The following is a 24,465-nucleotide window of genomic DNA, read 5'->3' as shown; positions in this document are numbered from 1 at the left end:
TGGACTTCTTAATATGGACTGCTGCTCTGACGCCTACTTTGCTCAAATACTTTTAGTAACTTCATTCACATGCCTACTCCCCGTTCTTATTTCTGCACTGCATGAATTCATGCTGGTTATGTCACGGCTCTCGTTTTCCCTTTCCCGAAGGTCACATTTTATGATCTTGCTGCTGTTCATAACGTATTTTAATATATATTCCTGCATATATATAATATGTGTTATAAATGTTGAAATTTGATATCCCTCACTGTCTATCTCACATTGTTTTTTTCTGTACATACCAGTATGTGATAAATGGCTTTTCTTTTAATCATTTGGGATAAGGGAGAGAGAGTTGTCTTATGTTTTACAGAATCATGTTAGTGTCCTGCCAAATCCATCTCAAGTTCACTTTTGTGGATTGGCTTTTTGTCAATGTTTATGTTTATACTCTCAATTTCTTACTCCTGTCTTACTGTCTTCATTAAAAAGATAGGTACAGACATTACAAGTTGCAGAATAATGTTGCAAAACTGATTACCTTTCTTTCTTTACTGTATTTTCATACCTTCTTGTTTCTTTTATCAGTTTGTTGTTTTATCTCATTTAAATCCCAAGCAGACGTGCCTTATTTGCTGCCAGTGGCATAATGTTGCTAGATTCATGTTTGGTTGCATTTGTTTCTACAGCCCCCAAAAATCAGATTCCTATCTACATCTGGATGATGTGATCTTTGGGACAAGACTACGGAGTCATACCTTTGAACTCACAGGGAGGCTACCTAGGCAAAATGCTCTACAAAGACCTAAAATAGGTTGAAATGCATGCACTCTGAACAACCTTTCTGACTTCAGTCAGACTGAAGCATTGTGTAAGCATTAATCTTGCCAGGATTAGGTCGGTATGGTGTATAAATCAGGAATATGTCTGTATATTGGGTATCAATACTTCTGTTTAAACAGCAATTCTTAATCATTTGATTGTATTAAAACTTATTATTTCCTGCACTATCCTCCAACTGTTTGTAATGTTTAGACTCTAGAGGAAAGATGCCGTATTTAAGAGCAGAAGCATTTCCTAGTCTTATAAGGTATTATTTTCCTTTCTCTCCATAAATACCTCATAGGTACTACAGATTCCAGATCCTTTTCTTTGAATTTTAAATAAATAAAAAAAAGAGAGGGAGAGAAAGAAAAAGCATATCTGCTATAATAATTATAACAATTATTATAATGTTCTGGAAGAGCTCAACTATCATTCTTGTAAATAAGGCAAAGCCAGGCACCTTCAATCTACAAATGCTTCAAATTTCCTGTTCAGATTTGACTCTGTTTCCCATGTTCATCATTCTTGTACAGAATGTGGTCTAAAGCTGAGAGTGGTAGGAAGATCTGGAAGTTACAAGACTAATTAAGAACATTAGTTGGTTATACACTATTCCTCTATTTTGACTAAAATTTTATAAGATTTCAATAAGAAGAATATGAAACCAACAGATAGCTCCAGACCCGAATTACACTATGAAGCTAGTTGGTTAAGTATCTGACGAATGCCAACACAGAGGGCTTTAATGCTTCTGCTGTAATGGATGTATAGATTCCCTTAAGTACTAACCTGTTTTTTACAGATTGGGAAAAGTAAGTATAAATAGATTTACTGTTGACTGAAGTTGTATGTTGAGCAAGTTGTAATGCTTCAAAACTTACGTCCAAACTTCCCTTGACTGCAACAATGAAAAAAAAATTAGTCTTAATGACAAAAACATGGAACAGAATCTAGGTGTCTTCAGTACTTTTCTTGAACTCTGAACATTAAAAAACCAAACAACTCAAAATAAACAACCCTCCCACATTAATATGAGATTCATTATTCTAATTCTTTTTGCATGTAAGGATGGATCTTTACAAGTTTCTGAACGGTTAGCCCCAAATTTACTGCTCTGGACATGGTACATTACAATTAATCTTTCTTGGTTTTTTTTTTTTTTTTTCTTTTTTTCCCCTTTGTAGCTACAAAGTTTTCTCTTTTTCCTGTTCACTAACTTACGCTGGGAAGACAATATGTCAAGTGAAGATTTGCAAAAATATACCAGTTAAAAGATCCTTCTTTTTCTTGGCTGACTGGAATGAGAAGTAAGTTTTGGTCTGTGTTTGATATATGTTTGTCTGACAGATTTTACACACTGAATATTCATTTCTAAAAAAAAAAAGACCCACATATTCATTATGGATCATCTTCTGAGCAAATTAAACTCTGCAGAATTCAGAGAAACTTAGGGAGATGGGAGTGAGAAAGGAGTGGGATAGCCAGAGGAAGAGAAATAGGACTAAGCTAAGTCTGGTCTGACAATAAGCTAAACTAAGCTGGTCTGAGAATAGCTTTCATTCACTGGAGGCATCCTGGAGGAATGAATACTGGAACCAAAAGGCGATGCAACCAAAGGCTGTGGCTCTCTTTTGAGGACTTCCGCCCTTTGGAGCGACCTCTAGTAGGTATGCAATCCAGCTTGAGAACCTATTAGGAGAACCTAAACGCTAATGTTTCTTTAAGGGTTCTTTTTTTAGAAGGAACAAGGCTGTTGTGGGGGTTTTTTATAAGAAGGATCTGCAGTTTTAAAATGAGGACCTTAGTTTGAGACTGGAATTTTAGAGTAAAGGCTACCAACTATCTGTCACCTGCCTGTCTGCTTTGAGGAAAATAACTCCATTGAAAAGCAAAGCACACACTCAAACAACATTCAGTTAAGGCAACGGGTGACAAAAAGCATATATGCAATAGATGAGAGAGAAGTACACATTTTTTTAATGATTTGGTGGTAACATTGTATTCTTCCAGCTTCCTGAGCATGACATGTTTGTATTTACAATCTTTGAAGTTTTTGGTATTTTACATCACTGTTTACTGTATTCTAAATCTGAAAGCAGCTTGATTACATTATAATTGAACAAAGGCTACGAGTAATCTGAAATTTTTTTTTTAAATTATGATTGAATGCAGAGTGTAATTCATAACTTCTTTTTGCCTTTATCTAAGACACACAACAGTCTAAAGCTGGTCAAATGGAAGAAGACCTTTTTATGTCAAACCTGTTACATGTCTATCTTAACAGAGATTTTGCGTAGCCTTCTTGCAGAACACTCCTGAGCACGTGTAGGAAGCTTAGTATGTCTGCCCCATGGTTAAGAAACAAAATGGGTGCATTTCTGCTAAGCATCCAAATTAGTTCTTTTCGGGCCTAACGTCTGCTTTGGTGCCTCAGTTGAGTCCCTAGAGTTTGAGTGTTGAACCGTCAATCTTTTGTATCATTGGAAAGTAACTGTTATCCTTGTGTTTAAAAAAATTGGATCATTCCCATTTGCTCTGTAGGAATTTTCACCTTGTCCAAGTTTTGGTCAAGTACTGTCTTATGGTACATATGGGCAGATATAATTGAAGTGTAAGGGAAGGATTATATTGCTTATGAGCATTTTTGGCTTCTAAAAAGTGGCTGATGCCTTTCTGGAATGCATCTTACACAAGTTTTTCTAAAATAAAATATAAGAATAGAAAGAAATTCTTTATCCATAACTGGAACAGAAACTCTGCTCTTCTTCCATTTCCATGAAAATGTAAAGAAATCACACTAAAGCTTCAGGTTTTCTGTTTAAACCTCTCCCTCTGCAAAATCAGTATTAAATGTCTGCAATTACATCAAAAAGCTTCTTGGAAAAAGAAGCAGTTAAGTATGCAGACCAAATTCTTTAATAGGTCATAGATGCTTGTAAGAGGCTCTTAACATCAGAAACAAGATCTAGAGTTGTATGAAACTTAATAGTATTAGTTTGTAAGAGCACCTTTTTACTTTTTATTGTTGCTTGAGTTTCAAAAATAATTTTCAAACTCCAGTTCAAAGAAATTCCAAAGTACAAACCCAAAAACTCGTATCTGTCTGGCAGGCTTTTCAATATTTCCCTCAACCATCAAAGGTATTCACATATTTTCCACCTCAAACTGATTGGCCTAGATTTGTTTAAGTCTCAAAACATGAGGGGAGGTTTCTTGGACCTAATGACCTGAGGTCCAGAAGCACAGGCTGAGAATCTAGGCAGCCAGATATGCCACTATTTTCGTCTGTTTTAGCTTGTATCCAGAACTGGATTTTGTGAACAGATGCTATTTTTGAGTCAAAATGCAAATGTCAGATGAGTATTTTAAATCAGCTAACAGTCTTACAGCTAGAGCTTTCCCTCCCTTTCTTTGAATTACTAAAATGTTCCTGGGTTGGCAGGGCAGATTCTACTCAGAAAAGAGATACTTATAAGGCAGGCATTTACTGCAGGACATGAACATGTTGAGATCATGACAATAGATTCTGTTCTTATTCCAAATCTAACACAGCGCTTAACAAAATCAAATGTTTTCACATAAAACCAGGAACTGACTCCTTTACTGTGTTGTGCTTACCACAATATGAGTTTGGCATAGTATCAGAATATTAGGTAGGATGGGGATGCCAGAAGATCTTTCCTGTATGAAAATATGCATAGGGAAGGAAATGTTTATGTGGGTTTTAATTTATTTTAAATATGAAATACTTGTCACAGTTCTATAACAAGAAAATGTGGGTTTTGCTATTTGTGCTGCTAACCCTCTCAGAAAGAATAAACAAACAGCACCAAACTTGACAGAATAATCAGTATATTCAGAATATTTTGAAATATACAGAGAGAAGGAATAGTAGAGGTGGTGCCAAATTATCCCTGAAGGTGCTATGTGCCTAACTGGCATAATTTAAAACATACTCAGGAACAGGCTGGTTTGGCTTTCCTACAATAAATACATGTATATAAACACTAATTAATACTTTTTGTAAGAATTCAAGCTGGAATTGATTAAAAAATAGAGTATCTTAATGAAGTAAGTATTACTGCAATTGTTTTTTCATGTCATCAAATGGCACCATTTCCTATCGTAGGAAGTCTGGGTCACTCAAAACTGTAACCAAGCTATGTTCACTCTTAGTTATCTTTTGGCTATAACATCACCTTTTTGAAACAGAAGGGAATATGTTTGCATAAAAAGTTCACAGAGGAGACAATTTCTTTTTTGTGAAGTTTCTTGCCTTGAGTTAAAGCGCTACTTTCATTCTAACCTGTATGCTATTTTCAGTTGATCACAGCCATTGAAAATACATGTGGTAAAAGGTCACCGGGAAGAGCTTCTATTACATTAGGAAGTCAAATATTCTCTATACAGTTAGGGATCAATCAGGCCAAAAAATAAACCTAGCTAATTCAAAATGAGTCCTGATCTTAGATTAGGAATGACTTGAACAAGGCAAAAGAACGGAGTAGTGTTTTGATGATTAGGAATCTAGGAAGAGAGTTTCTACTGAAGTGAAGACTTGCTTTATTTGCTGATTTTTATGTATTTAGTTTGTGTTTTCAAGTGCTTTAACCAGTTACTGTCTGAACTTTAACTTGATAGGTTTTTGTGTTTAAACGTGAGCTTCTGTTGAAGTCTTTTATCGTATTTAGTCTTTCCCAGAATGTTCTCAGAAAAGACAGGAATCATTTGATACCTAAGGAGGTTGCCTTGTTTACTGTTTCTTCTGTTTGTCCTTTTTTAAGAGTTTACTTTTTGCTTTAGAACTTGTGTGTTATCTTTGAAAAGTGTGATTGTTACCTTGGTGCAGAGTTCAAACAGGCTGATACTATCTAGCACATAATGTGTAAAGTCCAAAAGTTGCCCCCTTATTTTCTCAGTGTTTTCATTTTTCAATGACAGAGACCTCTTAATTATTTTCTTTCTTTCTTTAGCTGGTTGCTCTTAATATATTTATTCCACCATCTCCTCTTTTTCCATCCTCCATAATTTATGTTAAACCTACAGACATGAAATATGGAATTAACATTAAGCCTATCATTCATCACCTCAGATACTTTCTTGGCATTGGGTTTCCCTTGTCTCCCTATTTTGTTTGGCTTGTCTATTTTGTTTATACTCTCTCAGAGCAAAACCTGGGTTGCCTCGGAGCTCTTCTGTGTTGAGTGTTCTTATGATATTAGGCCCTTGGCCTTTGAAACTAGCTGTATAACTTTATCTAACATCTGTGAATAGCCCCTTCTCAGTGAGTAGCTTCTCTGTTCTTCTCAACTACTGTTGAAATTGTTCACCCACAGGGTGTCTTATTTCTGGCCACTGTTCCATGTCCTCTTTCTTCTTCTTAGTCATCTATTTGACTCAGCCTCATGCCGTCAGAAAGGATAATACCAACTGGGTAAGCTCAGATATGCATTAATCAAAGTTCTTAAAAGCAATACAGATGTTCCCCCTCTCTGTGTATCACATGTCACTGGAAGGGAAATCTTGGTCTTCTTTGGCCCATACTTTAACTCTTGGGATGTCTAACTCTTGTCAAAGTTTCCAGGTTCTTTTCCTACTGGTGTACATCTGGTAGTGCTATATATTGTGTCCTAGGGAACCTCTGGCAAGCATTTGCTTTCTGCAGTGAGGATATTGTGAGTTTTTTCATTGCTCCAGGTTCACAAGGAGTGTTAACAATTGTCTGTATTACAAAATGTATGTCTCGATTTTTTATTTTTGTCTCTTCACAGCATTAGCTATGCTTTGAAGTTAAGTGTAACTCTTCGTTGAACAGTTTTATGTAACATGGGCAGAGTTGTTGGCCTGTAAGTGAAAAAGACAGAACAAGCTATCTATAGCATGTAAACCAGTACAGTTTCCCCATAATTGTTTCTAACTAATTATGAGTGAGGAAGAAGGCATGAGACAGGGAAAGCAGAGTTGAAAGCTATAAATAGGGACATGTGGGAAGACAGTTGAGAATTGCTTCTCAATTCTATTCATGTTAATCAGAAACAGTGGGAAATTGCTGTCTTGCTTTGTTATTCAAAGAGAGAGGTATGCAAATTTGAATAATTTCCAAATGTTTAGGACTGATCATCTGAAATTTTGACACTAATGCTAATTCGGAGCACTTCAGAATTTCAGCTGAAAACCAACTACTTTCTTTCAGTGGCTCCTCAGTGCATTCAAGGAAACTTTCCTGAAGCCAATAGTTTTTTGACAGATTTGGAACTAGGAGCAAAATCTTATGCTAATTTTACCTTATACAGTTACCTTGTCTTATTTTTGCTACCCATAATCCTTATGTTTTTCAGGCTACTATACTTTTTAAATACCAATTTCTACATTTGCTTACTGCTTAAGTATGACTATACCTTTTTAAAAATGCTGCGAGTTGCATTGTTCTGCCAGTCTAGATTGAATAGCTGAAAATTAAATGGAATCTATATTATTTAAATTTATCTTCTAGTTTGTTTTCTTAATCTCAAGTTTATGCAGATCTTTTGTTTTCTTAATGCTTATGTTGCCAATGCGGAATAATTCTTTTAGCCTTTAGCTCCTTATATTGATTTTGTTTATACAGAAAAATGTAATTAATTTCACTTTCCACTTGAGAAATTTAAGTTTGCACTGAATATACATGGAAAAAGCTAGAAATGCACCATCCACCATAAATGTTCTCTTCAGGAAAAAGAAAACATAGACTTGGACATGTCTGGGTAGTTACACACATGATTTTTCCATACAGCATGAAAGTATCTTATTTATTAGAATTGTTCTAAGTTATGATTTTAAATCAATTCATATAATCTATATAAGCAAATTGAATGACCAACCAAGTTTGCTAATGGTCAATACAAAGTTGAGATTAATATTGATAGATCTGAGTTTTCTCACTAAAAGATGTGAATCACTCGTTGCTGTTAAGACAAAATCTACCTTTAAATTGTGGTTGGGAAATACCGCACCACCAAAGCATGTCTGAACAAGAGAATGATGATCATACTCTACTCCCAAGCAACTCTTAGTTTCTTAAGTAATGTTTTCCTCTGAAGACACCAGACAGCAAATAACTAACTATTGGTTTACAATTGACCCTTAGGGGATGCTTATGCTGAAATAGCCCTTCATTGATAAGGCAGTTCTAAAGCAAAAATTTAACTAAGCTTTTCCTGCCTTTGTCAGTTCTAGTAGTTACTACTGAAGTGAATGAGTTTTTATATGCCTCTTCTCAAGTACTATGACCTAAGTTAATGGTTGGCAATACTCATCAATGTGTTGAAAGGATGTGTCTGATTTTCCTTCAGAGTTCAACTCTTGTAATTTATAGCTTGATATATGTGTTAAATCATCTAGAAAAATGTAGAAAGAACTCACTTGTGGTAACAATGCTCAATTTTTTTTAACTTTTATTTTTCTCTTTTCTGATTTTCTTTTAGAATCAACTTTCCTCTACGAATAAAGGCTCTTCCGAGGGAAACTATGCTGACAATAAAACTACTTGGAGTAAACAGTGTCTCTAAAAATACAGAAGTGCTTGCTTGGACATGCTCCCCATTGTATCGAAAAGAGTAAGTTCAGTTTTATACGACAGCTTAAGAAAAGACCATTCTTTAATACTATTGCACTCAACTTGGGAGAAATATGAAAAGACAGAAATACTCATTTCAGGACCTTGCTGTAATAAGACTGAGACAGTCACTTACAGTAAACTGCTCTTGATGTGCCAGTAAGAGCCCCATCCATAAGCTTTTCTTTCTTTCCAATACATTGTTTTTTTAACTTGGCTTATGTAACTATTTAACGCTTACAATAAAGTTCTCTAGGTCTGTTGAAAGGCCTTGCTGTACCCCTTCCTGTAGTTTGCAAAATCCTTCTCAGGGTAGCCTCTTGTTCACAATGGTTGGGTTTTTTTCAGTCTGCGTTCCATTCTCACACACATTCATTCTGTTCAGAGTAGGGCAGTTAGTGATGACCACAATGAGCACCTTTCCCTCTACACACCACTCTAGAAGCTTTCTTAACCTCTTCTTTCTACACAGCACACAATGTAACAGTGGTTTAAAGATGCTTGTAGCCTTGAACGTCTCTGCAGTGATGCATAAAGAGAGATCTCAGGTAAATTTTCTGCAGTGCTCTAAATATATTTTAGTAGCACTGAGACATCTGAATTTAGATTGAGCCTTTACAATGATACTTAATTTTTATTTATACTCCATAGCTCTGCATGCCCTCTGGGCAATAGACGTATATGTTCAAGCCCCACAAGTTTCTGTATTAGCATCCATCTCTGACCTATAGCTCTTTCCTCATCTCAAGACATCTTCATCTACTTCTCCATATGGTGGCAATCACCATTTGAAACAAAACAAAACCAAAAAATCTGGTTTCATGTATGAATTTACTATGTTTGAAAGACCTTAGGTTCCATTGAACTTCTAAGCTGAGAGGCTTAAAACACTAGAAAATAGGTTGGAATGGGCTAGAGGGGTTTTCCATCTTTTCAGAAGAAAATTCAACCTTACTTTGTTTGGAAAAAGAGAGCATTCTTCTGTGACTTAGTGATTAAAGCACTTAGCTTGAAGGAAGGAAAGAAACATAAATCAAATCTCTGCTCCAAGGATTGCTTGGGCATTTTATTCAATGACTTTTCTTTCATAGTTAGTCTGAAGAAGAGCACATCACTCTTCCATTGTGTGTGTCTTTTGAAACAAAACATGCATTATGTTTATTTTGAGTATTTCTACCATCCTGGTGCTTAGGGTGAAATAGATAGAGGGAATATCTTGGCTGAGAATCTAACTTGAGATGAAGTGTTAAAGTGTCCTCATCCCCAGCAAGCTGGTATGTGCTGAGTACATTCAGAAGTGAAGCAAAACATTAGGCTTAATAAGTTAACTGGGGGACACTTAGGGACCTTTGGAGGTAAATGGGATTTGTGAAAATCCTGTTCTTGAGGACTTGTGTTGTACTAGAGGTTTTCTTATTTTTCAGCATTCAAGTCCCAAAGGAATGATTTTTGGAAGATCTGAAAGCCCTCAGCTCCCTGTGATGTATATTTTTTTTAATTTATGCCATCAGAGCAAGCATGTTGATTTTCACTAGGTAGATCTCCAAGTCACCCAGACAGTTTCAAAAATTTTACTGAAAAATTACTCCATTCTTTCATGGTACACACAATCAGCACAATGAAGGGGACAGAGGGCTACTTCCCTTTCATCTGCTGTATAATTGTAGAGATCATTGCTGAAATGACCCTTCAAAGCAGAAATAAAAGTTGATTTGTTGGGGAGGAATGATTTAGGAATAGCATGTTCAACACCCCCTAATCTGATAGCTGTGTCATTTACAATTATAGTAATTACTAACACAAAGAAGCCTAAAAGCTTTTTCCTCTTTTAGCCAACCACAACTCCACAGAATTACTCATTCGCCATAATTTCAACTGAGAGACTGGTTTAAAAATAAGGATAGCCCTGAAATTCCTTGTGAAATGTGAAACTTGAAAATATCTGAACATTCACCCAGCCTGCTTTTCCTTTTTTTTGGAAGATCATTAGTATTTTTTTTAGTAGAGTAAACTAGCTCTTAGCGTTACCTACTTAGAAAGTAGCAGGATTAAAACTGTCAGGTGATTCTTAATAGGTAATGCTATCAGTTGAAGTAATTGAGAAGCAGCAGTAGGACTTTGAGAGGCCATTTCCTGCTCCACAAAAGAATTCAAAAGTTAATAATTGTTTTTATGTGACTCACCGATTTTGTGGAAAACGTTAATAAACTGAGCAATGAATCCAACTTCACTCCCCTCGCTGCTGGAATGCAACTAAACTTCAAGACTTATTTCAATAGAGTACTTCTGAACTAGAAAGTATGTACCAAGAAAAGATTTCTACCTGTAGTGTCATGCTAATGTGTCAAGAGTACCTTGTATTATTGCAAAGATGATGGTATTAGGGTCTCTAAATGAACAAATTCTGTAAATGTATATAAAGAGATTAAAGAAATCTGACCACTAAATCTTTGACAAACATTTCTAACTTGGAAAATACCACTTTCTCAGAAGAAAACTTTTCTCAGAGGTGAATTTGAGTTCTAAAAAAGTCTTAACTTTCTCATGTCTAGAATTTAATTTATAGGGGAAAGGACAGAAATAAGCTCTTTGAAGAAGCCTGTAGCCCTGAGTTATTTGCCTGGGTCATCAAACATTCTTGTTCAAATCCTTGTCCCAGTTGGTCACTGAGCCATTCTTCTCAGGGTCAGCAAAGATAAGGACAGAGAGTGGCCTTTTTTTCTCTATTCAGATGCTTGTTAAAAAAAAAATACATTTTTTTTGTTAAACATTGGAAAAATAAAATAAATGTCAAACATTTTAAAAATACAGTTCCTCATTTCTGTCCCATTATATCTTATTCTGATTAAAAACACAGGAATTCTGTTCAAGCTGGTTGTGGCTTATATTAAAAAGAGAAGGAAAAAAAAAAATCAGTTTTGGGTTATTCCCAGATATTACTTAGGAATCTTGATCTTTGAGTGACCTAGGGCAAAAGAACACTTTATTTTAAAAGACTCTGAATTTACTCCTCTCTGTACATTTGATACCTATTTTCTTTTCCAAAATGGTTCTTGTCATTGTATGGTCACTTCTCTCCTTCATAGTTTAATTCTTTGTGTTTAGTTTGAACTGAAGATTCAGAAAAACTGAACTTATTTTAACATATAAAGTATACAAATTCCTTTCATCTGATTCAAGACATGTGAAGAGTTTCTCATGTTTTTGGGCAAGACCATGTCAAAGTCCCTTGCCAGATCAAAGTGCTGTAGCTATTTTCTGAGTTTTTAACACTCCAGTTCTTCCGTAAAAAAATACTGACTAAGCAGAGTGTATGAGAAATATATAAAAAAGTAGAAGCAAAACCCAACTGTTTAAATAAAGCTTATTACTTATTATTTAGCATTCCTTATTGTAATCTCCTCTCCATACCTTGCCCATGTTGAAACCACACAATAATAGCTAAAAATGTTCTCAAGAATTTGGTCTGTTTAATTTTATTGTTGTTGTTAAAGAATTGTCAGTGAACAGATGTTTAGTAAATTTCAAATTTGCTTAATTTACATTATTTCCTGAATTCTAGTAATATCTCTCACTATTCTGACAGTTGTCTTGCAGTGTGCTGATTTATAACATGACTAGCTGATGGATATACCGGGCAGCCACTATACTCTTTATCAAATGTGTGTTGGGATTACTGCTTATCAACTTTGCAGGTTTCTGTACAAATAGTCTCACTCTTTACAAATCTGACTTCCTGCAAATATTCTCCAATCTTTGCCTAAATGTAGTTGTTCACCTTAAAACTATTGCTTGTAAACTTATTTTTTAACTTTATATTTTGGGGCAAAAATTAGGAAAGACTGAGGAACATAACTGCAAATTTGTTTTAAAAGTCTGGAATAATCTGATAATTTTGTATTTGCTGTATTCGGCACCTTCAAATTTATGGAAGTTATTTAAACTAGAAACCGAGGGGATGGAAGATGTGGTCCTTATAAATGTCTGTAGGACATTTAGCCTTACTTTGCAGTTGAATATTGTATTTCTAATTTGAATTTTCTAGAATTCTGTAGTATTTGTAATTATAATAAAGTAGTTATTTCACAGTATCATTCCAATGCAGAATTAAGACTGCTTGGGCCATAAGATATGGGAGTTTTTATAGCTTAGCAGCTTTGGATTTCCCTTAAATTTAACCTCAGCTCTGAATTTCTGAGGCTTATAATGTCAGGTTTGGGGATAATTATGTTATTTTTACACTATATTTTGTCCTCATTTTCCCGGTATATTCAGTCTAAACAACAACTCTACTCTAATGTTATATACATTTGGGAATGAACATGATAATAATGATTGTAGCTGCCAACTTGTCCAGTAGGTGAGCCTCCACATCCACATTTCTCATCCTTATCAGGTAGTTGACTTTAGATAGTGGCCCTAAATCAATGCCAATAAAGCCCTTGATGGTGCACCTGTATCAAGAAGTCTTATTAGAAGCAAGAGGCAGTTCAAAAAGTGTTTACAAGCCTGTGTGCCAACTTTCCATTCCTTCACATGAGAAAAATGTGTTTGTCTCATCTCTTGGGCTGAATAGTTTAGTGATCCAGAGCTAATTAACAAATCAGAAATCCATCACTTGGGGCAATTTGGGAGTTGTAATGTCCCCCACAGTGCCCATTGCTCTGAACTCACTGATTCTAACAACACAATTTATTCTGAACTGGTATTTCCAAATCAGACAGAGCAAGCAACAAAAATTTCCTCCTGCTGGGGGTGGTGAGGGAAGTCTCCCACGTGACTTCAGGACACAAGGTTGATTTTCTTAAGTTAAGGTAGCTTGAGCTGTCCTTAAATAGCAGTGTCCTCTCCTGCAGTAATAAGACGGGAAGTTTATTTTAGCTCCGGTAGTAAACAAGAGCTGGGAATCTGTGTAATTCCAGGGGTTTCCATCTGCCCTGGTTTTGCATGAGCGTATAAATAAATAAATGGTAGTAGGCACAGAGCAGCACTTATTTATTCACCTTCTGATGTGCTTGATGCTGAAGTTGCTACATGGAAGCCATTGTCTATGGCTGTGATTATTATACAGTCTTTACAAAGGTCAGTATCACTAGCCTCACCTTACAGATGGGAAAACTGTCAGGCAGAACGGGGAGTGACCTGCCTGAGCTCATCAGCAGGACCAGGTAGCAGAGAAAGGAGTCTATCCATTCAGGAAAGGTTAAGGTTGTCATGCTCATGATGTTGGCTCCTTCCTTTTCTGAATGGATCCTGCACACTCTCCTGCTTCTTTTCCTTTTTCTAAAAATGATGATGCATCTTTTTACTGTTTCATTCACCTGCATGGCCCCTGTTATTTTTCCATTTTTGTGTCCAAAAGCAGACTTGTTCCTGAAGAATGTTAGCTATGCAGTGCATACAGTGCCCCAAAGATTGCTAGGGAAAGCTGTGCCTCAAAAACACACACCGTGTTTCACAGTTGTTGGTGCCTCTTCACATCCTTTTAAAAAACCCTCCTGTGTTTACAGACTAGCCTTAGTCCAAAGAGTGACTTACTGATGGAAGATACATAAGTTGCTCACTCATTTGTAAATGTATAAATTAGGCTACTCTATATACCAGGCATAAATATGTGTCTAGTTTTTAAAACAAATTCATTTTTTCTTAGGAGGTATCATCTCCATACTATTGAAGTGGTTTAATGTCTTTGGTTTTACTCACAGTCCTGTCATCTGCTTTAACATGTGAAGTCTTCTCAGTCCAGCAAAGATACATTGCTTTACTTGCTGTTTCTCCAGTTGAGGGCTCTGAGAAGCCCACCTGCCAATTCTTCTGTATCTTCCTGGACAGTCTTTAGCCACATCTGTACTGGGTGCAAATGAGTTGAAATAATGAGCTCAAGAAATATCTCAATTAAACACATTTACAGTGCCTCTGAGGTCTGTGCTACTTCTTGTATTTGTCTATACAGGTTTCCCAGGAAAAAAATCTACTGTATGGATTCTTTTTTAAAGACCCCTATAGTTTTAGAGCACAATATGAAAGGGATTAGCAGTAATGAGAGCTCAAAAGGGTAATTTAGTCTTCCTGTTCATTCAGTTCTTAGCTACTCCTCTCCCTTCTACCAAGAGTGCCAATTAGTTCAACCACAAAGAAGTGGTTGAAGAGATGCGACTCATTTATTAAAGGTCATCCGAGTACACATCACAGAAAACCAACTTTGAATCACCATTGATCAATTCCACATTCACATCAGTGACCTAAAAGTGAAAGACTTCATATCACACAACTGCTTTCCCCCGACTACTATCTTGTTCGCATCACAGCTCCTTTTTCTGCCTCCATTCCCCTGCAAATGCACCTACAGCTGCAAAAGAAACTTCAGAAAATGGTTTTGTCTTTAATCCTCCTGAGCTGTGTTCTCATAATAAAATAAAATGTTTGCACTAAGAACATGAATAGCTTGAGAAGTGAAAAAGAAAATTAGCCCTGAATTAGGTTTACACTGAGTGTTGACTATAAAAATGACTTTGCGGGAGTTTCTTATTTCTTCTTCAGATGACTTGGCAACAATTTATTTCAGTTTGTAAATCAAAAGGTACTCTCTTACAGCAATGTTGCAAACTCACGCTGGGATCAAAAAGTCCATCTGGGTTCTCTTGTACCTCTAACATCCTCAACTCAGGTAAAAGCTGTGCACTCAAAACTCATCTGCCTGGTTCGCTGTTTCTGTTGCAATGGGCAGAATTGAATCTAGCTTATTCTCTCAGTTGTTTTGACTGAGCAGTGCTTGGAACCATCATAATAAAAATTATTTGTCAGTAAAAGAAGAGATGTTGAACATAATCAAATTTCTGACCTCGCTAACCATTAAGATGTGGACAAATTAAAGGGTAAGTCCAGCGTACTATATCTTCCTTTATTCAGGTACTGCATTCTTAATTTGAGTGGATTGGTTATGATCAGAATTTACACCTGAACTTTCTGATTTTATTGAAGTTCTCTAGACTGAATTGTGTTGACCTGCCAAATCATGCTGGTTTTCTTATCTGCAGACCACATGCATGCCTGTTTCTGATAAGACTTTCTTGTACATGTAGTGCTCAGACTGGTACTTCAGACCATAATCTTTCATCTGTCCAAAACCCATATGCAGCACGTGGTACAAACTATCCCACTCAAACTCCTTTCAGCTCTTTGGAGACTCAGATATCATACTTCCTCTTCCATGCCATCTGCACATAAAACCAGCAAGGATCCTTCATGGTTGCAGTAGGTTGCCATGAGTTTCTTCTTTTTGTGGAATAAATGTATACTGCTCTCCACCTTATACAGTGTGTTGACACTTCACAATCTCTTGACATATTTGTCCTCAAAATTAAATCTTGAGATAGAAATATAGTACTATCCTTATTTTACACCTAACTTAAATGGCAACCCCTGTCACACAAGAAGTCAGTGGTAAAGTGCAGAGCTGACCTAGAATGTCTTGGTAGCGTGATTTGTGTCACGATCCCTGCAACTGCACAGGTACCACTATAGCAGTGAGGCCATCAGTATGCAACCTCTACTGATCTAGGCCAGGTTTGTACTAGCCACACAAACCTTTTGCTTGTCTTTTAAGATACCCAGTTCCATGTTCTTTGATTTAATTTCAATAAACCCTGTTCACCTTGTCACCAGTACCGATGCAGTATTTCTCTCTGTGTATTGCAGGCGGCTCATTCACGGAACTGTGCTGCTTAGCATGATGTACAGCACGCTTACAACAACAATGATCACCCCAGGCATCTGCAGTACTGATACACCAACCTCAGTAACGTTGCAGGTAAGAAAGCGAGAAAGCAAAAGAAAGGGTTGTTTTCTAACAAAGTGCAAGAAAAAGGGTTGTTCCCACAGCTCATCAAGACCACACAAATTAAAAATCCTATTTCCATTATAGCCGCTCAAAGAGAGCATGTTAATCTTAATGTATGGAAGTCTATAATTCTGCACAGTGGTAAATATGTATGATACTTTCCATATCAAATGCCACCTCTGAGGCCTAAAGAAGGTTTTTGTAGGGTAATTTTTGTTGTTATAATTTTGGTTCCAAAAATACTTTTGACACAAATTAATGACTTGATACCTGACTTACGGCTGCCTTTTCAAATCTGAACTTTTGTTCTGAGTACTATTGAATTGTATGCCGTTATAAATGTAACATACAACTGGCAATTAGACTGAGTAGCATAAAGGATTTGTAAAGGAAGTGGCTACAAGCAATTGTCAATAGGCATCAGTATAGCTCTCCCTCGAAGACTACATGCTGAGCACCCACTCATTCTGAGTAGAATGGTGCTCCCAGTATTGAAAATGCATTAGGTCTGCATGGTAGTTTTGTCACCTTTCCAGGTTAAATTAGCAACTGGATACTTCAAGTCAATTGCTTTCTGTATTAAAAAGCTGAATAAGTATTAGCAAATGACATGTAAAAGCAGATAATACAGATAAATGAGGCTGGCCTAAAAATAGCCTATTTTTAATAGACAAGCAAATGGGGATTTTCTAGTCTGAGGAGTTCAGTCAAAGATGACACCTTAAAATAGCTCCCCCTATTAATAATAAAGGGAGGCTGAGACAGTAAATGGCTATTAATTTATAATCTCTCTCTGCTGAAAGAAACGGAACAGGAGGATCTCTCATTCCCTCCCCCTTGTTTTCAGTTATTCCCATGCATGTGACAGTATCACGATGTGTGAACATGGTGTAAATGTCATAAAGATAGCTTTTCTGATGTGACCGACAAGACGCGTTTTGTAGGGAATAACTTTGTTAGCCTTTAGAAGAGTGGTGCATATCAAATACATATATTAAAAAAATAGATATAGATAAAAGACTATGGTTTGCATTAATAAACCAAAATGGGATGTGCAAATTGAGCTGAATTTTGAAGAACAACCTGAATTTTCAGCTAAGTCTGTACTCAGATTATCAAGCACCTCAGGCTTTGTAATTCGTTGAAGGTTTTCTTCCTCTGTATCTTAAAAACATTATCCTAAATTTCTGACACCCATATGTAAGTGTAAAGAATGAAAAATTGGTAGATGTTGTACAATATATATGAAATTGAACATCCGGAAGTGAAATCAGGAATCTGATTTTCATCTCTTATACTGGCAAACTACACATCAGAATTATCCCTACTTTTTCAGAAAACAACAACAACAACAAAAATCTACATTAATGGAAGCTTTCCATTTAAAAACCATCTCATTAAAAACCAGGAAAGGAGGAAAAAAGGAAAAAAATATTTCAGCTTTAACTTCATGCAGTTCTAATAAAATTGAAATACAATGGATTAAATTCTCCCAGGAAAGTCAGTGACAAAGCACCCATTGATTTTTGTGGGCTGAGTTTATCACCAACATATTTAAGTAATCTATTACATACAGTGAACAGCCTCAAAGAATTATCCCCTCTTCTTTCTCTCATATTTTGTATGCTTGCTGTACAAATCCAAGTTAACATTTATTGACAGTTGTATCTGAGAATACATATTGCTAAAAGGACTTCTTTTTTTTTTTCTTTTTTATATAAAGATTGACTTTCCAGAAACTAATTTGGAGTTCATTAAACCTGAACCTGAAGAAAGAAGAGGTGATCTTGAAGAGCCAACCACAGACTGCCTGAAGCATATTGCAAGACTTTCGCAGATACATTCTCTCTTGCTGTAAGTTGTACCCAGCTAGCCCTGCTGATTCTTGGTTTGCTGTACTTATCCTATCGATCATAATTAAATGTATTCAGTTCTTTAAAAACAAAACTTTCCTCTGAAGGAGCCTAACTTGATTGATTTGAGAAGTAACACCTCTAAATGAGAGAATAGATCACAGCAAAGCCTAAATAAGCCCCTGGAGGTGGCAGTGTCTTTTACCAGTTTAGAAAAGGATTGTTTTTCCCTTTCTATTACTATATCTTTTCACGTCTTTGAAGCGAAAACCTAATTTTTGATTCAAAACATAAGATTTTCAGGTGATGCAATAAGTGTATATCAGTATTAGCCAGAAAACCTTTGGGTTCTACGAAAATCAGCCTCCTTTAGTAATAATACACTCAGACTTCAGATATAGTAGTTAAATGACATATGTTCATTAAAAGGATCTGTGTCAAGTTATAAGCAAGGAAAGAAGTATGGAAAGTTTAGCTTTCATAGAAGGTGGGTAAAGACAAAGTGAAACAAAACACATTGTATATACTGAGGCAGATTAGTATGCTCAGGTATATATATGTTATACTACCAATTAGGATTATGTACTGTAGAAAATAATTTTGGATATAATCAGAGTGGAATTGGGAATGCAGGTGCTTACAGAGAGCCATTATACCACTCACAGTTAACTGTGTGAATTAATCCTCCATCAAAGGCCAAAAGGTGCATTAGTTGTACAATAACTAAATAACTTAAAGCCAGTTCAGCCCTCTCAGTGTGATATGATGTATCTGTTAGGAAGACTTTTCTGTGCTGATTTCTGTGTTGGTTGTTTGGGGTTTTTTAAATCAATTCTTTAAAAAAAGACAAGAGACAAACTTGCTGGTGTATTTGATGTTTACTTTAACTTTTAAAAAGACAGGAAAAAATGTAAGATTTTTTTAATTAAAGATGGGATCTATGAATTGGTTCTCTTTTATTTTATTTTTAAATATGAATGGGAGGTCAGTATTTTATTGTGAATAGCCACTGTTCCGGGGCACTGGCAAGGTGCCAGCAAAATTTTCACCTGCAAAATGTGCTCCAGAAGTGATTTGGGGAACTTCAAGCCAATGTGTCTGACCTTTATTCATGGTAAAACGATGGGTTCTGTAAGAAGGAGTAAGATCATTAAGCATTTAGCTAAGTACACAGTAATTTGTCAGGAAAGCGCCAGTGTGGCTTCTGTGAATAGAAACCCTGCCTCACCAACCTGTTGCTGTCCTAGAAGGATGTCAGTGGGTGCAGGGATATTGGGGATTTGGTGGACATAAAGCATTTGGATGTTCAAAAAACTTTGCTGAGGTTCCACATCAGATTGTTAAAGAAACTAATTTGCCATTGGTTTAGAGGAAAACTGGTTAAAGTCAAAGATTGAATGTTTAATGGTGGCTTTTCAGAATGGAAGAATCAGCAGTAAGGTCTTTCAGTGCTCAAGGCTGGGACCAGTTTTATTCAGTATCTTCACCAATGACATGGAGAAGGAAGTGGGCAGGGAATTCTCCAGGTCTGCAGATGGTACTAAGCTCTGCCAGATTCTGCTGCCAGTCTGCTCAACCACTGTGCTATGGAGGGGAGATCCAGAAGGACCTTACAAAACTGGGCAAAAACATGGCAGATGAGCTTCAGTGTGGATAAATTTAAGGGGTATATTTAAGGAAAAATTATCTAAGCATCTGTACATGACACCAAACTCAGAACTGGCAATTACAATGCAGGAAATACATCCTGACATTACTGCTGGTATTTCCCTGAACTCATGAGTACAAAGTGCAGCAACAGCCAGAAGTGCCAATACAATATTGGGCATTGTCAGGAAGGGTGTAGAGAAGAAGCCAGTGTGTGCCATTTCACTGCTGTCTAAAACCTTGATGTGCTGTATTTTGAGTATGCTGTGTAGTTCTTGTCTCCACAACCCAGAAAGGACACAGTAGATGCAGAAAATGTACAGAGAAGGGCAATTAAAATTATTAAAGGGATTAAGCCGCTGCTTGACCAAGAGAAGCTAAAAAGGCTGGGACTCCTTACTTTGGAGAGAATACTAGAGGATGTGTGTGTATGTATGATTAATTTTTATAAAATCATGATGGTGGTCACAAGGTGAATATATCATCAAATCCCACAATATTCGAACTAGGGACATTCCATGAAACAAGTAGATCAGTTGTCAACAAATGGAAGAAAGTACTTCCTAAGACAGTCAGCAGCAAACTTTTAAAATCTGCTGTCACGAAGCTGTGGAGGTAGACAACATCATGAGATTCATGAAGGCTATACACAAATTCACAGACAACAGGTTCATAAATACGTATTACAAAGACCAGGCAAGGGTAGACCCTATAACATCCTTCATAAAACAATTTTGGGTTCTGTGGGAATATGAAGGGAAGAGACCACTGAAAGTCACCAGGTTGGAGTTAAGGCTTTGATAAGTTCCATAACAGGTTCTTGGAGGAAAGAGAATGGTAGTCCTGTTTTTTCCAGTTTGTTGTTTTCAGTTATCCTATCTTACGGGCAAAGCTGGTCTACCAAATGAATCATCAAAGTGAAGGGTAGCATATTTGGGGTTTGAATGAAGGAATTCCATTTTTAAGTACTTTCTGATCAAGAGGAATCTGTCAGCCTGTAATTTTTGTTGTATCTGTATCAGAGGAATTCTTTTTACCTTCCTCAGTCATGATAGATTTTCATTAAAAAAATTTGTAACAACATATTGGTATCCAAGAACATTATTAGCATATCTGAAGATCTCTTCCTTCCTTTTTTTTCGTATGTCAAGAAAAAGACAGGAATCTAGGTAGCTTTTTAGTGGCAATATGTCTGTATGACTGTGCTTCAGACTTACAAGCCTCAAATATGATTTTGAAATAAATGGATATCTGTGGTTAGAAGACACAAGAAACCTTTCTCATGCTGTCGGGATCCTTCTGTTCATTCTACTGAAAGCAGCGGGAATATGTGAATGGACAGAAAATGTTCTTAACCCTATGATAGAAAAAGAAGAAACAATGGTTAAAAACAGACAGCTGCATGGTTGTCCTTGTTATAGGCTGTTGAATCCAGTAGTGTTATGAATGCAAGGCTGCTGTTGCTCCGTGTCACCAGGTTCAGCCATTAAAGAGGTGGACCGTGTATTCCTGATAGGAATATCAACAAATCAACACAGGCAGAAAGCAGTACCTTACCAGCACACATGCAAACGTGCAACACTGCCACAAAACGGACAGCACAGACAGCCTGATTCTCTTCCTCCTCTCTGTCTGATCAGGATCAAAGTCTGCTGGTGGAATATATACACATACATACATATATATTTTTTTATATATAATATCAAAATATTGATTGCTCCCGTAGTTGTGCTCAGACAGTCTGTCCAGTAGCTGGGCCCAGGTCTCCCTCCTCTCCCCAGCTGCTGACACCCAGACATACAAGCCCCCAAGGTTCACAACCACACTCCGATTTGGTTGCTGGCGCTTGGGCCTCTTCCTGTTGCACGGATGTGGGTTTCCCCAGTAGCTAGTCCAGACATATGGTCTTCCCAGTAGCTGACTCTCGGACTCCTGTCTGTCTGGTAGCTGACTCAGATCAGGTCCCCATGGCCAACATCCTTTGGATGTTGATTAATGAAGCGATCAATGGGACTGAAGGAAATGAATGTCACCATATGGCTCTTGTGCTCCTTACAGTCCTACACTGTGTGCTGCTGTGTGATCTTTGGCGTCATCACCAAACCAGGCAAGGGGGGGGGGACCAAGAGAATTCATTAGTTACTGCCAGCTGCTTTGGCTGACTTCTGAAAACATTTCAGATGTGAACCTTTGATTCCTTTTAGGATTACTGTGTTTGAAATACCAACCCCAGAAAACTAGCCATCTGAGATAATGGCTGCTCTTCGAACATGATAGAGCCTGCTTGCATGCAGTGGCTCCCAGTGTAAGGGTCAGAGACTGATTTGAAGCCAGGAAGATGACAGTCTTGTTTCTGCCATCTTTCTTTCCTTCATTCGTCATTTTCCCTCTACCTTACTTTTTCCTCTCTTTTAACTTCCCTTTTTCTTTTCCTTTTTGCCACTTACCTGGTAAGAATCTAGTTTGCCTACCAGTCATCACGAGAGTGCTGTTGCTGTGAATTGTGATTAGAAAGGCTACTTCCAGTTGGGTGAATAGTGGAACAGGTCTAAAAAGGTGTGGTGATGCTGCACACTTTGCTAGTCTGTCCATGGGAGAGAAACTTGCAAGTGGAATCAGTGCCAGGGGACAGAAATTTGCATTTGTTAGCTTTGCTGCACTTTCCTCTTTTAGCCTTTTGTCTTGTTCTGCTTTAGTACTGAACATGAACAACAAAAACAGCTCAGAAGCGTTTAAACTCGTTTTTTCCATTTCTCCCACAAAAAAAGTAATAATTAAGACCAGCTAACAAAGGTTTCACAGAAGCTGTTTTCTTCATTTAGTAAAGGGATTAATGAAAACTTTTAAACTGAAAACTACTGAATTATTTAGGTTTTAAGATATTTTATTTTTATTTGTGTTGTGTAGAAGGCTATATATTTTAATATAGCTGTTATATGGAGGGAAATTTAAATACAACTCTACCTAAAAAAACATAAACTGCATTTTTATCAATAAAGAAGGTTTATTAGCATCTTATCCCTATTAAACCAAAAAAATGTCCTTATTAGCATAACAATCTTCAGATGCTATATGTATGCAAAATACTTTTACCATCTATCTTAAATGTCCTATTACGTGTATATGTAAACTCTTGTTACAACTAAGAAACTTAAAATCAAAACCTAAAAAAACCCCACCCCACGCAACCTTTAATTTAATCTCTAATCTTTAAAACATGGGAAGAGAAAATGGCATTGCCTCTGGAGTAAAGTCAGAGGGAGAAATCTGTTATTTAGAAAACCTGATACAAGGATTGATTTCTTATCTCCTTTTGCAAGCTCAGTAGAGGCCTTAGCTGCTTTAATGTGAACAACAGATTGTCTAGTTTGGAGGATGCTGTTTGAAAGCTTAAATCTCTGTTTAAAGTCAACATATAAAAGGGGTCCTTTAGCTGAACTGTCCTGCAGAATACCATCCAAATGCATAAGATAACCAGACAATAAAGTCTTAGGCCTGCTTTTATCTGTTTTTCTGTGTGACTTCTTCGCACAAACACAAAGACATCTATCTATTGTGACAATGGACATGCTGTGAATTCTGAAGCTGTTTCTTGAAATGGTTACCAAAATGATACTTTTCTTGAAATGATTACTGAAAGTCATGACAGAATTTGTATCACAGTTAGGTTCATCTTCTGCATACATTTATGAGCTTATTCTCCTAAAGAAAAGAAATAAACATTCACTCTTGTGACAGTAAAAAACATGCCCATCTTTGTACTGCCACTCTCTGTTCCTAAATGCTTGGCAATTCAAAACTGCAAAGAAGAAAAGTTCTCTAATGCATACAGAGCCAAAGGAACTTATTGCTATGAGTTGTGAAAGCCACAATCTTGACAGTTAGAGCAGGGCTAAGATAGTTTTTTGGCTAAGAATGTCCCAAAACGTTGCAAATAGAAGGGAGACAAAGTTGGAAAGAATGTAAACACTTGGATTTGGAGCCTTGCTTACACATCTGGGTAATGAAACACTTGACTGGAAACGAGCTATTTACTTACTGCCTTCTACAAGGTTTCTCACACCTTGCTCTGAAATATCTAGGTCCATTTAAAGTCACAGTTACGTTATGTTATTAAGTAGATGGATCACCAATCTGGTCAAGTATGACCAAGAAAACCAATGTTCCTCTTGGTTTCAGTAATGATTTGTGTGAACTGGAGATCAGTTTGCACTCTCAAAGCTTGCTTTTGAAGGCTCTGATATCAAATTAAGGAGATTGTCTGAGCTTGTCTCTCATGAGGAATTTCTTTTTCTGTTTTCTGATAATATCAAAACCTAGGATTTAATACGCATGAGGCAAAGACATCTGAATTGTTGACAAATCAGAGGATATATAGCAAAAATTATTCTGAGGCATTTCTCACTGGGGTGAAATATGGTGTGATGACTGACCATTTTATCAGTATGTCATTTAGATATCTAATATCTATATGAGAAATTTGGTATTGCATCCTTTTTTGTGAGTACAGTGAAGCACGGCATGCTAGGCCTTGAGAACAGACACAGAAGCTGCTGGGAGCTTTCCTTCCCTTTTCCAAACTCATACCAGTGCTAGGGATAATCACACTCTGTGTGTGCATGCGTGCATGCACACGCGCTCATGTTCTCGGGTATGTGCATGGCTGTGCCTAAACCCTATTTTAAATGCAAATACACTAAAAATAGACATACCTGCATTAAACA

At 36.7% G+C, this 24,465-nt stretch overlaps 1 protein-coding gene across 1 annotated transcript in view; it reads left to right on the top strand.

The window, feature by feature from the left end:
- PIK3C2G (phosphatidylinositol-4-phosphate 3-kinase catalytic subunit type 2 gamma) overlaps window positions 1–24,465 on the top strand; it is a 205,113-nt gene that overhangs the window by 58,097 nt on the left and 122,551 nt on the right. Inside the window, exons 11-14 of the mRNA XM_050913293.1 lie at window positions 1,992–2,114; window positions 8,271–8,402; window positions 16,100–16,211; window positions 17,965–18,095. Of these exons, the coding sequence (XP_050769250.1) occupies window positions 1,992–2,114; window positions 8,271–8,402; window positions 16,100–16,211; window positions 17,965–18,095 (498 nt within the window). The remainder of the gene's footprint in view (window positions 1–1,991; window positions 2,115–8,270; window positions 8,403–16,099; window positions 16,212–17,964; window positions 18,096–24,465) is intronic.

This window comes from Gymnogyps californianus, chromosome 1, assembly GCF_018139145.2.
Source record: "Gymnogyps californianus isolate 813 chromosome 1, ASM1813914v2, whole genome shotgun sequence".
Taxonomy (NCBI): Eukaryota; Metazoa; Chordata; class Aves; order Accipitriformes; family Cathartidae; genus Gymnogyps; species Gymnogyps californianus.
Note: the sequence above shows the minus strand (reverse complement) of the source record. Positions and strands in the feature narration are given on the sequence as shown.